The sequence below is a fragment of the Aulostomus chinensis genome, chromosome 14 (assembly GCF_037954235.1).
Source record: "Aulostomus chinensis isolate RoL2024-O1b breed Wild chromosome 14, RoL_Achi_v1.0, whole genome shotgun sequence".
Lineage (NCBI taxonomy): Eukaryota > Metazoa > Chordata > Actinopteri > Syngnathiformes > Aulostomidae > Aulostomus > Aulostomus chinensis.
The window spans coordinates 122,502-136,408 of record NC_141333.1 but is presented as its reverse complement, the minus strand read 5'-3'; the positions used below and the strand labels follow the sequence as shown (position 1 = coordinate 136,408).

The 13,907-nt window shown below is 47.3% G+C and overlaps 1 protein-coding gene across 1 annotated transcript; it reads left to right on the top strand.

The window, feature by feature from the left end:
- The first annotated feature begins 2,360 nt into the window (after positions 1–2,360).
- On the top strand, positions 2,361–12,653 carry plppr3b (phospholipid phosphatase related 3b). Its single transcript, XM_086224372.1, has 9 exons — positions 2,361–2,659; positions 3,307–3,389; positions 3,577–3,676; positions 4,254–4,439; positions 4,515–4,641; positions 4,718–4,913; positions 5,173–5,230; positions 5,316–5,489; positions 5,919–12,653. The coding sequence occupies exons 3-9, from the start codon at positions 3,581–3,583 to the stop codon at positions 7,293–7,295; spliced, it is 2,214 nt and encodes a 737-aa protein (XP_086080498.1). The 5' UTR covers positions 2,361–2,659; positions 3,307–3,389; positions 3,577–3,580; the 3' UTR covers positions 7,296–12,653.
- The last annotated feature ends 1,254 nt before the right edge of the window (positions 12,654–13,907 follow it).

The following is a 13,907-nucleotide window of genomic DNA, read 5'->3' as shown; positions in this document are numbered from 1 at the left end:
ATGCTAACAGAGAAAGTGTGTTTTGGGGAATTCGGACAGCCCCAATCATGTTAGCACAGAAAAACCTCCAGGTCACTGTTCAGATGGACCCTTCCGAGGCAAAATTGACATTTGGATGGAAGAAGGCGTCCTGGAGGTTTGTTGAATGTGGGAGTTAAAGGGTCCTGGTCAAAGAGAACTCCTGGGTTCCTACGGTGGTGCTGGGGGCCAGGGTGGTGCCATCCAGGGTACCTGTCTCATCAGATCAGGTGGTCCTCAGGTGTTTGGGCCCAGCACAAGAACTTCAGTTTATCAGAGTTTAATAAAGGAAATGATGGTCCTCCATGTATTCCTGTCCTTCAGACAGGCCTCCAGTTCAGTCAGCTGGTTTGTTCCATGTGGATCATTGATGAGTTCAGCTGAGTGTCGTCTGCATAGCAGTGAACATTAATGGAGTGTTTCCTGATCATGTGACCTAGAGGAAGCAGGTACAGGGTGAAGAGGACTGGGCCAAGCACAGACCCTTGTGGAACACCAGAACTGACTGTAGTGGTCTCAGAGGAACCTTCATTAACTGTAAACAAAGATGCCATTTTAAAATAAACACATTTTATCTGAGTTTATCTGCAGAATGATCAAATCAAACTGAAAGTATTTATTAATAATAGTGCATGGTTAAAGTGAAAGAATAATGATTGCATTACATTTATAAAATTAATATAATTGTATGTATTAGAACTATAATATATAGTACAACTATATCTGAATAAAATCATCAGCGGAAAAAAATACATAAAGGTATAAAAGTAAGAGAATTTGTATTCCAGTGGCATTGAATCAGAATTCTTGAGGTGGACTGGATGAGAACAATTGAATGTTCTCGAGTTTGGAGATGGAGAACTTGTTCTGGAGGTTAAACAGGAGCAATACAGTCCAGGCAGATGAAGTTATGTACTATGTGATTTAAGTTCTTGTCATCAGAATGTGCACACACACACACACAATCGGGAAGGTTGCCCCAAATATGAACTTTGTGAAAACCTCCAGCAACAGGAACCCGATGCTGCAAAGGAGGAGGAGGAACCGTCATGGGGGGGCGAGCCCCTGCAGCACAGGAACTACCTCCTGGTAGAAGAAGAGTCTGATATCAAGAGTCCTATCAGGGGCTGGAGAAGACTGGACTGGAGACACCGCAGAGGCTCCTCTCACAGCAGTATAGAAGCAGGACCAGATGGGTAGAGACTGCATCTGGACCTCCAGCCAGGACCCCAGGAGCCGGCCGGGGGTCCAGACGCCCATGAGACTGTTCATCACGTAGTAGCAGGGGAAAGATGCAGGCAAGAAGAGCCTCCATGGAGCAGCAGAACCAAGTTGCTGCTCAGTGAAAAGGAACATCTGCTCTGAGCCTGGGCTGGGGGTCCCAGGTTAGGATGGACCCTTCCAAGGTGGTGGAGACAAAGCGGATCCAGGGGGACTTCCAGACGCCAGGGTAGTAAAAAAAGACTTTTTGAATGAAGGACCAAGTCGTTTTCACATTCCTTTATTTTAAATTCTTCTTTACTCTTTTCTCCAGTACGTTTCAGAGCCAGAAATCTGCTCTTCATTTGCAACATCAACACAAATTGTCACCTTTGCTAGATGCGGGTTGAGCATCACTGCAGACACTGATGTCGCCGCTTGCCTGCGCAGCGCCACGGGACTCAGCAGTAGCACTATGTTCCTCAGTAGATGATGCTTCAGTGCTGGGCAGCAGTGGCTGGGACGCAGGAGTTCAGGGTTTGATTGCCACTTAGGGCCAATGTGGACCACGAGGCAAGGTTCTCAATGCTGCTGGCTAAACCGGGTCAAAAGTTCTGCTACAGGTGTTGAGGGACCAGGGCAACCTCATGGGTACCCCCTGCTGGTGGCCTCATGATATTAAAACCGATATGAAGTTATAATGGAGGCTGAAAGGCCTCTGAAGTTAACATGTTTTGCTGTCACATGATGCTCCAAGGTCAAAGGTCATGAGTTCTCCAAGCCAGTCAAAGCTTTGTGTTCATGAAGATGGAAATGTTCATGTCTGAATTATAAGATGCTGTTGGGGCTGATTCTAGCATCACATGACCTCAGAGGACAAGTCACATCCTCCACATTGTGTTGGTGATGATGTCACCACGGATCTTTGCTAGCATCTAGTTCGTGAAGCTAGCTCTGACATCACATGTAAACTGAGGATTTCGTTGGTCAAATAGAAGTTCTTGAGATGAGCGTCTCACTAAAAGCCCAAAGACAAACAGCGACTGAATGACGTCACGCCTAACTTTGCTGATTCAGCAACATCTTCTACACTTGTGACATCACTATGCAGAACGCATGTGACGTGGCGGGTGTCAACGCTCCTCTTCAATACTCATTATGAACTCTAAACACCTACTGTGTCGTCATGTGACGTCTGCTGAGACCTGATCAACACACGCGCGCGCCGTAACACGCGCACGCGCACGTCGTGCAGCTCCGCCAGTTAAGGAGAGCAGCCCGCGAGCGCAGACCTGCTTCATTTCGGGGAGAACCGAGTCAAAAGGGACGAACAGCACCGGGCCTGTCCGTCAGGCAGCGCGCGCGTGTCTAGGTGTTGCTGTGCCGGTTCGGTTCTGCTGCTGCAGGAGTGAAACGTGACAGGAATTACAGCGGCTCAGAGGTGAGAGAGAGAGCGAGAGAGAGAGAGCGAGCGAGAGAGAGCGAGCGAGAGAGAGAGAGAGAGAGAGAGCGAGCGAGAGAGAGCGAGCGAGAGAGAGAGAGAGAGAGAGCGAGCGAGAGAGAGAGAGAGCGAGCGAGAGAGAGCGAGCGAGAGAGAGAGCGAGTGTTCTGCGGAGGTCTGATATTCAACTGGAGCTGCGAGACAAAGGGAGATGGAACATCACGGGAGAAAATGTGAGAAATGACTGCAGTCCTCACCTGTGTGTGTGTGTGTGTGTGTGTGTGTGTGTGTGTGTGTGTGTGTAATCATTTTTGGACTTCATCACCTGAAGAAACAACTTTGATTCCAACAAAACCACAAATAAACACACAGACACACAACAGTTGTCTGTTAATTATGATGAGCTTCAGCCATGAGGGCCAATGGGAGCGCAGGACATGGTGTGACAGCGCCCAGTGGGAGGAGTCCCATGCCACCTGGAGGCAATGGCAAAAACCTTGACCATGATTTTTTTCTGTCTTTGGTTGGTGCAAATCTGCATGACCAGGAGCCAGAAAGTCCCGCCCCTTATGATGTCACTTGTGTGTTTGCTCCGGACTGTCTCCTGGTCAATGATCTCATAATGTGTCATCATGGTGGTTCTACAGACAGGAGGAGGGTCTCAAGGTGGTTCTGGAGGTGGTCTAAGGGGACAGGAAGTGGAAGTTTGAGGCTTGATCCTCATTGTCAGGTGAGAGCCCAGCCTGGACCCAACGGGACTGGTCACCACAAACGCTGTGGCACGAAAATGCTGCACATCACCATGTTCACGCATGTTCACGCATGATGCCGTGACCTCATCCACTCTGGCGGATAAAACCCAGCGGCTGTTATTGAACATCATAAACCTAATGTGTGTGTGTGTGTGTGTGTGTTAGAAAGATGATGATGATGATGATGACGAACTCTGCAGACAAGATGAAGAACAAACCAGCAAAGGACAGTCTGACTCTGCTGCCATGTTTCTACTTTGTGGAGGTGAAACACACACACACACACACACACACACACACACACACACCTGCCCATCAGGAACATGTAGAACTTCTGTGTTTTGTCTCTGGGGGAAGCCAGGATCAAACCAGCGTAACTTCAGTTACTAGACTTTACCACAATCCATCAAGACAAGTTGCCGCTCTCACCTTACAAACAGTGTGTAGGTGCTCAGGAGGTACACCATTGTGGTGTAATCAGGAGGTCACTGGTTTGATTCCCTGCAGACGAAAGAACATTTACATGAAACCCTCCTCATTGTTTTTGAGTATACCAACGGTCTGAAATGTCCATCACCGGCTGTGACAGGAAGAGTGCGGCAGCTTGGTGCCTGCTACTGACGAATGGAGAGACCTGTGGTCGTGGTAGAAAACGCATGCGTGAACCTTTGCAAGTTTAGGAGTTCTGTGACGGCGTGAACAGTAAAATTTATGCAAGTGTAACATTTTCAACTTGAGTGAGAAATTCACCTGATCATGGCATCACCCTTCGAATTAGCAGTTATGATGTCATGGCGTGTCCCCTCTGCCATCACGCCTCACGGAGTGCTTTGTGTGTGCAGCTGCCCATTGTGGCGTCCTCTATGGTGTCTCTATACTTCCTGGAGCTCACAGACGTGGTACAGCCGGCACAGGTTGGCTTCCGCTGCCATGACCGCGAGCTCAGCATGCCGTACGTAGACGGCGGAGATGAGCTGATTCCGCTGCTGATGCTGCTGAGTCTAGCATTCGCAGGACCGGCTGCCTCGGTAACACACACACTTGCAGACATGGGGCCATGATGGCCTCCATTGGGTTCTTATTGCCGTCTTTGCCATTGCCAGATCATGCTGGTGGAGGGTGTGGTCTACTGCCTGCAGTCCAGATTAAAGCTCCGTCGCTCTGAAGGAAGCATCAATGCTGGGGGCTGCAACTTCAACTCCTTCCTTAGGAGGACAGTCCGTTTCGTCGGTATGACTCACTCACGAGCACTGCTTTACCTGCCAGTGCCAGTGAAGTTACGGCTGCACCTGTGCTCTGTGTCCAGGTGTTCATGTGTTTGGCTTGTGTGCTACGGCGCTGGTAACAGACATCATTCAGCTGTCGACGGGATACCATGCTCCCTTCTTTCTCACCGTCTGTAAGCCCAACTACACTCAGGTCGGCATCTCCTGTGACAAGAACCCCTATGTTACCACAGACATCTGTTCTGGACACGACCAGCATGCCATTGTGGCTGCCAGGTGAGCTGCTGTTTCCTCATCTAACTCTCTGTTTGACTAGTTGCCATTTTTAATTTAAATACATGCCAGAAACCATAGCAACATGACTGATATCCCTCAAGGACACCTGGGACCCTGTTTTGGGAAGAACTCAGGCTTTAAGGCCTGAAACCTTGGAGTTTCCACATTTATTTTTATCAGACCAAGAGACCATCAGATCACCTGATCAGTAGATTTCTCTTGATCTCATCACCTATTGTGTTTCCTTCTGTTCCAAAAGGAAAACATTCCCTTCCCAGCATGCAACTCTCTCTGCCTTCGCTGCTGTGTATGTTTCCGTAAGTAAGTTTGACCTTTCAGACAGTTTGAGAATGTTTAGATGTGGCGGAGGACTGTAGTTGACACGTCCTCTCGTCCCTGCAGATGTACTTTAACTCCACCATCTCCGACAGCACCAAGCTGCTCAAGCCGGTCCTAGTGTTCGCTTTCGCAATTGCAGCGGCTCTGACAGGCTTGACTCAGATTACACAGCATCGCAGTCACCCCATTGATGTCTACGTGGGCTTCCTCATTGGAGCCTTCATCGCTGCCTACTTGGTGAGGTCACCACTACATTTTCAAATTGAGTCTGTTGTGATGTCATAAACACCTACGCTGACATTCTCAAATTAATGCTGCTAACAGATGCAAATGCACTGAAGCTAAGAGCTCTAACACTGGTAGGGAGGCCAATAAAACACAAGCTGGGAAGCAGAAGCTATCATATTGATTAGAAAGGCTAAAATACAACCAAAAATAGCTTGCGATGTTAGCAGCCTGCTCCCATACTAGCTTCCATTGAGATGGCACTAACATGGCTGAAGCACAGGGGGAAGAGGGGGTCTAAGTCCGTCCCACACTGGGACAATGTAAATATCAGTCTAAGGTCACTCTCTGGAAGTTGTAAATTGTTCCAAACATTTCATGCTAACACCATGTTGGTGTCAAAGCCACTGTATGTGAACTGAAGGCTTGTTTGTCCTGCAGGCTTTGCATGCTGTGGCCAACTTCAAATCCTCTGATAACATCACTCCAGCCCCACCTCCTCTGCCCCTAAAGGAAGATCCTTTGCGAGCGTTGACAGAGCGAGGACATGAGTCTGTCTACAACAAGGGTCCTGCCTCAGCCTCGGAGAGTAATGATGAGATAGCAGCGGCACCAGCCCCCATGGACCAGCTGGAGGGCCTGGGGCCCCTGCAGAGGGAGAAGGCCTCCATGGGGAGTCTGAAGAGGGCCTCCGTGGATGTGGAGCTGTTGGCTCCACGCAGCCCCATGGGGAAGGAGACCATGTTGACCTTCAGTAACACACTACCACGAGCTAATGTGAATATCAATGGAGGACCTAGCACTAATGAGGGAGTGGGGGATCCGGTCCTGCATGTCCACCCAGTTCAAAGGCGTCTGAAGGCTGTCCAGGTGCCGGTGGACCCTGTGCGCTCACAGCAGTTGGTGTCAGAGTGGAGGCAGAAGTCCATCGAGATGAGGAGCCATTGTGTGCAGGATGAAGGTGAGCATGACGCCAGTGAGCACCCCTCGGTGGGAATTTCTGCTGGGACAGATGAACGGGGTTCTCAGGTCACCATCTACCAGCCTACCATGCAGCCAGGCAGGACTGCCAGCAACCGCAACCCCACTCCCCCTCCTGGGGGTGCCAAGGCTGTGGTGACTCCTAGGCCACCTCAGATCCCAGAAGCTGGTCCCCCCCCAGTCTCCCCAAAGAGCGCACTGACCCGTGCCAAGTGGCTGGCTATCCGGGAGAAGACAAGCGGGGAAGCACTGGCTCGAGGGGCTGCCAACCAGCCACGGCTCATGCAGGTCATCGCCATGTCCAAGCAGCAAGGGCTCCTCCTGTCCTCGTCCTCAGGGGACAAATCGTCTGAAACCACTTCCACCTGCTCTGGGGCCTCATCAAATGCTAACTCACCACGGTACCGCCCCCCCTCCGAACAGCAGCACGACGGAGTAGGAATCATCACGGTAGATGCCCATGCCCCCCACCATCCTGTTGTCCAGGCCACACCTCATCCACAAGCACTGCCCCTCACAGGTAACGGCAATCCATGGGAGTGGGTGGGATCGTCCAGTGGGAGCGACCAGCGAGACACCTATGACCTCAACAGCCTCCATAGAGGAGATTCTGCTGCCCATGGCAGTAGCTTCCGGCCACGCCAAGCTGCTTCGGAATGCAGCACCCCGGCCCCCCCCCCTCCCCACCCACAGGTGGCGCTTTCTGCAGATTTGCAACGCAGAGAAATTGCCATGAGACGCAAGACAGCACTGGTTCTTTTGGATCGAGAGATTCGTAACCAGACCGAACAGGAGAACTATTTCAAGTGTTTTCAAAGCCGCAAGTACAAGGATTAGTCCACAACCTTTCAAAATAATAGCCTTATTTTGAAACTAACAGCATAGGACCTTTTTAAAGGGTTGAGTTTCAAACAGAAACAATTGGACGGGTCGAATAGAATCACCTCATCTGTTGATCATCAAACTCAGGAGACAGCAGGTATCAATCCCTATTGGTGCAGTGACCTCTGACTTTTGTCTCAGCTTTTGTTTGCATAAAAATACATTCTGATGTTCATCCGATGTCTTTTTTATCTGCTGCAGTCTAATGAATACAAAGACAAATTTGTTCCAACAGACTTTGATGACTTTGGTGTTAGGACTGGTTTATTATTTTCAGAAAGTTATTATTATTAATATTATTGTTTTTGTTGTTGTTTTTTATTTTATCATTATTGCTATTGTTATTAGTTACCTGGAGCTCACAAAGGGTTTGATCAAATGTAGTGGAGCTAAGAGGGGTATGCCCTATATGGGCCTGAGTTCTGGATCAGTCACTGGGTTTACTCCAGTGTGTCACCGTTTAGAATTTCCAAAAAAATGGGGAAGAGACAGAGAGCTGATGGATGTTTACTGAGCTTTCCTTCCAACAGTAATTCAGTAACACCTGAGTTATATCTTTGGCCGTAAAAGTAACTGCCATACAAAACACTGATGACAACTCCAGCAGTGATGCGGTGACAGCTCTATCTCAAACTGACATTCTTTAAGAGAAGGGGATGAGATGAGATGGTTCATCAAATGTTTGTTGTGACACACAGAACTGAAACAGGAAGTTATATCTGACTTATTCAACATGTCCAATTGTCCTGAAAGAGCTATGTCCAAACACTTCTCAAAACATATGTAAATGGACTCATTTATATCTATAGCGTCTCTTTACCTTTCCAGCACTCAAAGTGCTGATGGTGCAGCTGCAATGCAAGTGCCAACCTGCTCATTAGGAGCAATAAGGGGCTTAGTATCTTGCTCACCAGGGGGAGTGAGGATCAAGCAACCCTTTGGTTTCGCAGGTAGACAGCCAGTGTACCAACAAGCCATGCTACCCCAATATGTGACATATGAAATATCTAATTTATAAATCTAACAGACCAAGATAGTAGAAAAGCAACCAACACATAGGGGGCACCACAAACACCTCTGTTTGAAAGAAATTATGTCCTATGAGAGTTAGAGAATGGGCAGCAGGGTGGAGCAGTGGTCCTCCCTGTGGCCCCCAGCAAGAAGGTTGTGGGTGGAGCAGTGGTCCTCACCGTGGCCCCCAGCAAGAAGGTTGTGGGTGGAGCCCCGGCTGCAGCACGGGGTCTTTCTGGGTGAGTCTCCATGTTCTCCCTGTTCCTGCTGGGTTCTCTCTGGTACTCCAGCTTCCTCCACAGTCCAAAGACATCAAGAGGGGACCAGGTTAATCCAGACTCTAAATTGACCGTAGGCGTGGCTGGAAGAGCCAATGGTTGTCTGTCTCTATGTGTTGGCCCTGCCATGGACTGGTGACCTGTCCAGGGGGAAGGCTGCTGGGATAGGCTCCACCCCCACCACCCTGAACAGGAGAAGAGGGGGAACATGGATGTAGGGATGATGGATGGATGGAGGGGTGGATGATGGAGGGATGGATGATGGAGGGATGGATAGATGATGGAGGGATGGAGAGTTAGAGAGGTCACTTACCAGCCAACCCAGGATTTCTGTGTTACAAAGGTGGTTTACTGTCTCAGCAGTTTAGTTTTCCTGACAAAAAAAACCCCGCTGGTAACCCTAGATAGAGGAAATGATTGACAGGTGTCAGTCAGTGGAAGCAGAAGTACCCGGAGGGGCGAATTGTTGTTGACATCTCACAGACGCCATCTCCACTGCGTCTGATGTATTTGAGTATGAAGACGCCAGGTCTCATATTGATGCTCATATTGATGATGATTGTTGATCCATGATGGAGGTTGTTTTGCGTTTGACACACAAGGAGAAACAACAAAAATTTGACAATATCTGTGACATGCTTACATGCCTCATAGGACACGCCCGACCTCATCTGTATTGGCGTTTCCATTGATGATCAGTTCATTGGTGGTATCAGTGTGTCAAGTGTGTTGTTGTTTGAAGCTGCCACATTCTTCCGATGAGCTTTTGCATATTTTTGTTCTAAACGGGGAAGAAGAGCACAATAAATTTCACCTGATGATCGCATGACTCATGACTGTTGGCAGGCTTGATCATTGCCATGGCAAATGGCTCCTGGACACATGCAACGGGACCCGAGGGGAGCTTGTCACTCCAGTTGATCCTCTCAGTTCACCTGCTCATTACCTGGGACCTATCTCCGACTTCGCCTCTAAAGATGGAGCCTTTCAAGGTCTCCCCCCGACTGATTGTAAATTGAGTGTGTTGTTGCCTCTCTGTTGTGATTCTCAGCATGCCTGTGATTGGTGGAGGCAGTAGTGTGAATAATTATTCCTCCCAAAGTGTTTTTGTGTTTAATGATGATATATATAAATAATATTATTATTGACTATTATATCGTCAGTGAGAATCAGCAATAAAGAAAGTAAGGACAGGCTAAATTATTTTTTTAAAACTTGAGTCATTCTCAGACACAGTTCAACAATCATGTGCTGTCATTTGAAGTCAAAATGAGTTTATTTGGTGGAAACAGCATCCAGTTGACATGACAACAGCTGGGGTTGTCAGGAGACCAGCTGATAATGTTATCCACTGTTCTATCTTGACAACACATTTTGATTAATTAGTGTAGCTGCTAATGTTGGCAGTGCTTCCCACTTCTAGTCAGTTGCAGCACTTGATGTTCATATTCGTATATTCATGCCCAGCAGAAATCTGGTTGAAATAAGCTCATGAGTTTCAGTTTGTTCACATTGCCATTATGTTGCCCCTTGAACCCTTGCCTTGAGTCAGGTGGCACACCCACTTGTCTGGTTGAAACAGGGATGGCTGAGGGCTAGGTGGCAAGATATCATGCTAACAGCTAATGCTAACCATTGATATTACTTCCTGGTGCTTTTCTGGCAGTTGTAATGTTTTTTTTTTAATTTACTGAATAGGTAATCACTCAAACTAGTCAGGAATGAATACTAATGGAGACAGACACAGCCAACAAGCTCTGGATGTTAGTACCATATAACAAGCTACATTAGCTTTAACCCTTAGGAATCTGTGCGAGAGTAGTTATTCTGAGGAAGGGTTCTGTCTGAGTGATCCAGAAGTGTCTGTGTGGCGGCCACGATGGGAGCTGCGGGAACTCTCTAGAACTCTGAGGAATGTGCTCCAGCTTCTTCTGTTAGTTACTCTTGCATCGATACACCGGAGCATCTCGCTGCCAGGAGATGAGACAATGCCGTCCCACAATTCCTTGCTGCAGCAGCTCTGACAGTGACGCCCCACTCAGCTGTTCACCACAACAACCAATCAGCACCATCATCAGATATACTTGAGCGTCTAGTTTGGTAGTACAGCTCACACAAACTTCCATGATTGCTGTTCTAGCAAAGGTGAATCTGGGTTCTATTCATCAGAGATTGGACCAGAACTGAAAACAGAACCAGAACCACCATGGTTTCCTCTCCAGCAGCTCCAGGTGGAGCAGAGTAGGGTTGTAATCAACCAAAGAAATTCTTGGTTGACTGAAGCCCTCAAATTTGGACTAAAAATCGACAAATTTTATACATGAAAACTCTACTGTGTCAACTACCAGCACAAACCTGCTGAGGAATATTGAGACAATTGTTTCTGTCAGGTTATAATAACTGAGCGACGCCATCGTTGGTCTTGACAGAGCCAGACTGAACACAGGAGCTCAGCATTGCGGCTGAGACACAAATAGACTTTTAACTTAAAACTTTACTCTCAAACACAAAAGGCAAGTCCTCGGTAAGAATTTTTACAATGAAAACAAAACAATTATTAGACTAAAACATGGAAATGTTAATTCTGATACGTTCATATACTCAAAACTGACAGGCAACCTGAGGTGGACACGTTAGCTCACCGTTTCTAGGTGACACGCCGTGTTTGTAGTGGAGCTGTGACATGAAAACTGGTGTTGGCAAACTTTGCATTCCACTTTTTTTCCATGATCTGTTTTCATGAAATGCTGCCACGCTGCAGACGTCTTTGACGTGGGGGACGAGGACTGACTTGAAATGGAACCGTCAACATTAAATAGACATTCATCAAACCACCAGACGCTGGCCTTCTAGTCCTCTTCAGTCTGTCTGTCTCTAGCAGGTCGGGCGAGTCCAAAATAGCAAAACAAGGGGGTGTTCAAAGATAGATTGTTATCTGTGAAACAGGGGAGCTTTGAAAACACCCCCATTAGCACTTGGTACTTTCCTCCTGATGAAATTAACGTGGCAAAAAAATCGACCAATCAGAATTTTGGTTGAGCCAGAACGTATCGACTAATAAATTGACCAGTCAACTGGGAGATTACAGCCCTAGAGCAGAGTTTCCTCTGGAGAGTTGACAACTACAGTTTTAGTTCTGCTGCTCGTATGGACACGTGTAGAAGGACTTCAGCAGCCTCTCTGGCGCTGACATGACATCATCACATCAATAGCCACCAGGAACCAATCAGCTGTTAGGAGGATGGCTGCTGGGCGCTGTGTATCAGATGTGTCAATCATCATGAATGTTGAGGCTGCTACATGTTTAATACGTACATGAAGATTCTATAATCTCTGATCACCTGCTAACATGCTGCTATGCTTCAGCTCTCAGCTCTGCTGGTAACAGAAAAATGTTACCACGGCAACCAGAGGATGCTGACACTGAGAGCGATGAGATGATGTCACAGCAGATTTGTAGACCAACCCACCTGTCAGTCATTCAGGTGTCAATAATGTCCTTAGTAATAACTGGAATGAATAGGATTGACAGGAGGAGGACCAAACATTTTCTCTGTGACATCATTTCCTGTCCCCTTTTTGATTGACAGCAAGGGTTTGTTAAATATTCAACATCAATAATGACATTAGCAACACAGCTAACAAGCAATGTTAGCTTTAATTACCCTAAACAGATGTAAGTAGCACAGCTAACAAGCTCGCCAAAATTGGACTGACTAACCGATTAACTCTTGTGATTCCAGCTGGACATTTTCAAAGTGATTTTAGGGTTCTGACTGAGCTGGGACATCATGATGAGGAAGCATCGATCAATCTTCTGCTCGTGTGTTTGTGTTGTTGCATGTTTCACCAGTTCGAGACTTCAACTTGAGAACATCTCCTTTATGTCTGAACTTGAGAGATTAATGTTTTTATGACATTAAAGCAGAAAAACATGGAGAATTGTTTATCTAGAACATTTTGTGACGTGAAATGTAAAAAACAATTAATCTGCACGTGGTGAATGTTAATAAAATCTTCTTGATCCAGCAAGATTGCAGACGTGACGTGACTTCCTCTTTTATTCATATTTAATAACAGTTCATCATTGTGTTCATTTAGTTACCCACAAGTACTGTTAAATAAATGCTTTGTCTCCTGTACCTTCAGGCCCAATAGGTAGTTGCCATGGCAACGGTGTGGCTGGTGATGATGAGATATGATCCTCAAAAATCACACAGGTTTGCACAGCTGTTCTTATAAGGGTATTCCATTGGCTTCCATTTATATCAACAGTTTAACACAATCATATTCAGTCACAATCTGAGGGTCATGTTCAAACTGCCACTCTGTATATGTCACCCTGTCAGGCTCTAACCGCCACTCTCCAAGGGCGCATTTCCACAGGCTCACTTTGGCTCGACTCAGTACGGCTCGGTACGGGTGTGTTCCCACTAGCACTGGGTACCACTTTAGCGTGGGTGGACTCACCGGCCGAGAGTTCCCCAACATAATTTGTGTGTGACACAACAACAACAATGGAAGACATGGAGGCGGCGTGATGCCTGCTGCTCATCAGTGGTTTTTGCTTCAACTAAAAGTGAGGGAGGACAGACAGGCGAGGCTTCAAGTGGTGAAACAGAACCCCCAAGAAAAGAATAAGAGACTTCACCGAGCCATGACCAGAATTCCACCGAGGCCAGGATGATGGGAAGTAGACGATGTAAGTTGGTAAGTTACCCAATCAGCACCCCACTATGTGGTTACGTCACGTTTTAGTCCCCACTTGGCTCCCTTGGAACCCCAGTTGAGCCAAGCTGAAGTGAGCCAGTGGAAACTGTTGTTCTCTAACCGTCACTCTCTACCCTTCAGGCTCTTACCAGCATTCTTAAAGCTTCATTCTCTAACTGTCACTCTCTACCTGTCAGGCTCTAACCAGCACTCTTTAACCTTCACTATCTACCCATCACTCTATGACCGGTGCTCTCTACCTATCTACCTATCACCTAAAAAGGGTCATGCTATGGCAGTCACGTACGAATGGTCCCATGCTGACCGTACACACTAAATGTCACAATCTAAATGTCACATTCTGTCAGCACTATGACGGTCCGGCTCTGATGGTCCTAACCACAGCGTGAATTTATCAGTAATATTTGATCCCCAGAATAGTACACACACACACACACACACACACACACACACACACACACACACACACTCGCACACACACACTCGCACACACACACTCGCACACACACTCCCTCTAATCGCCTCCCTCTCTTCTTTATTACCAAGA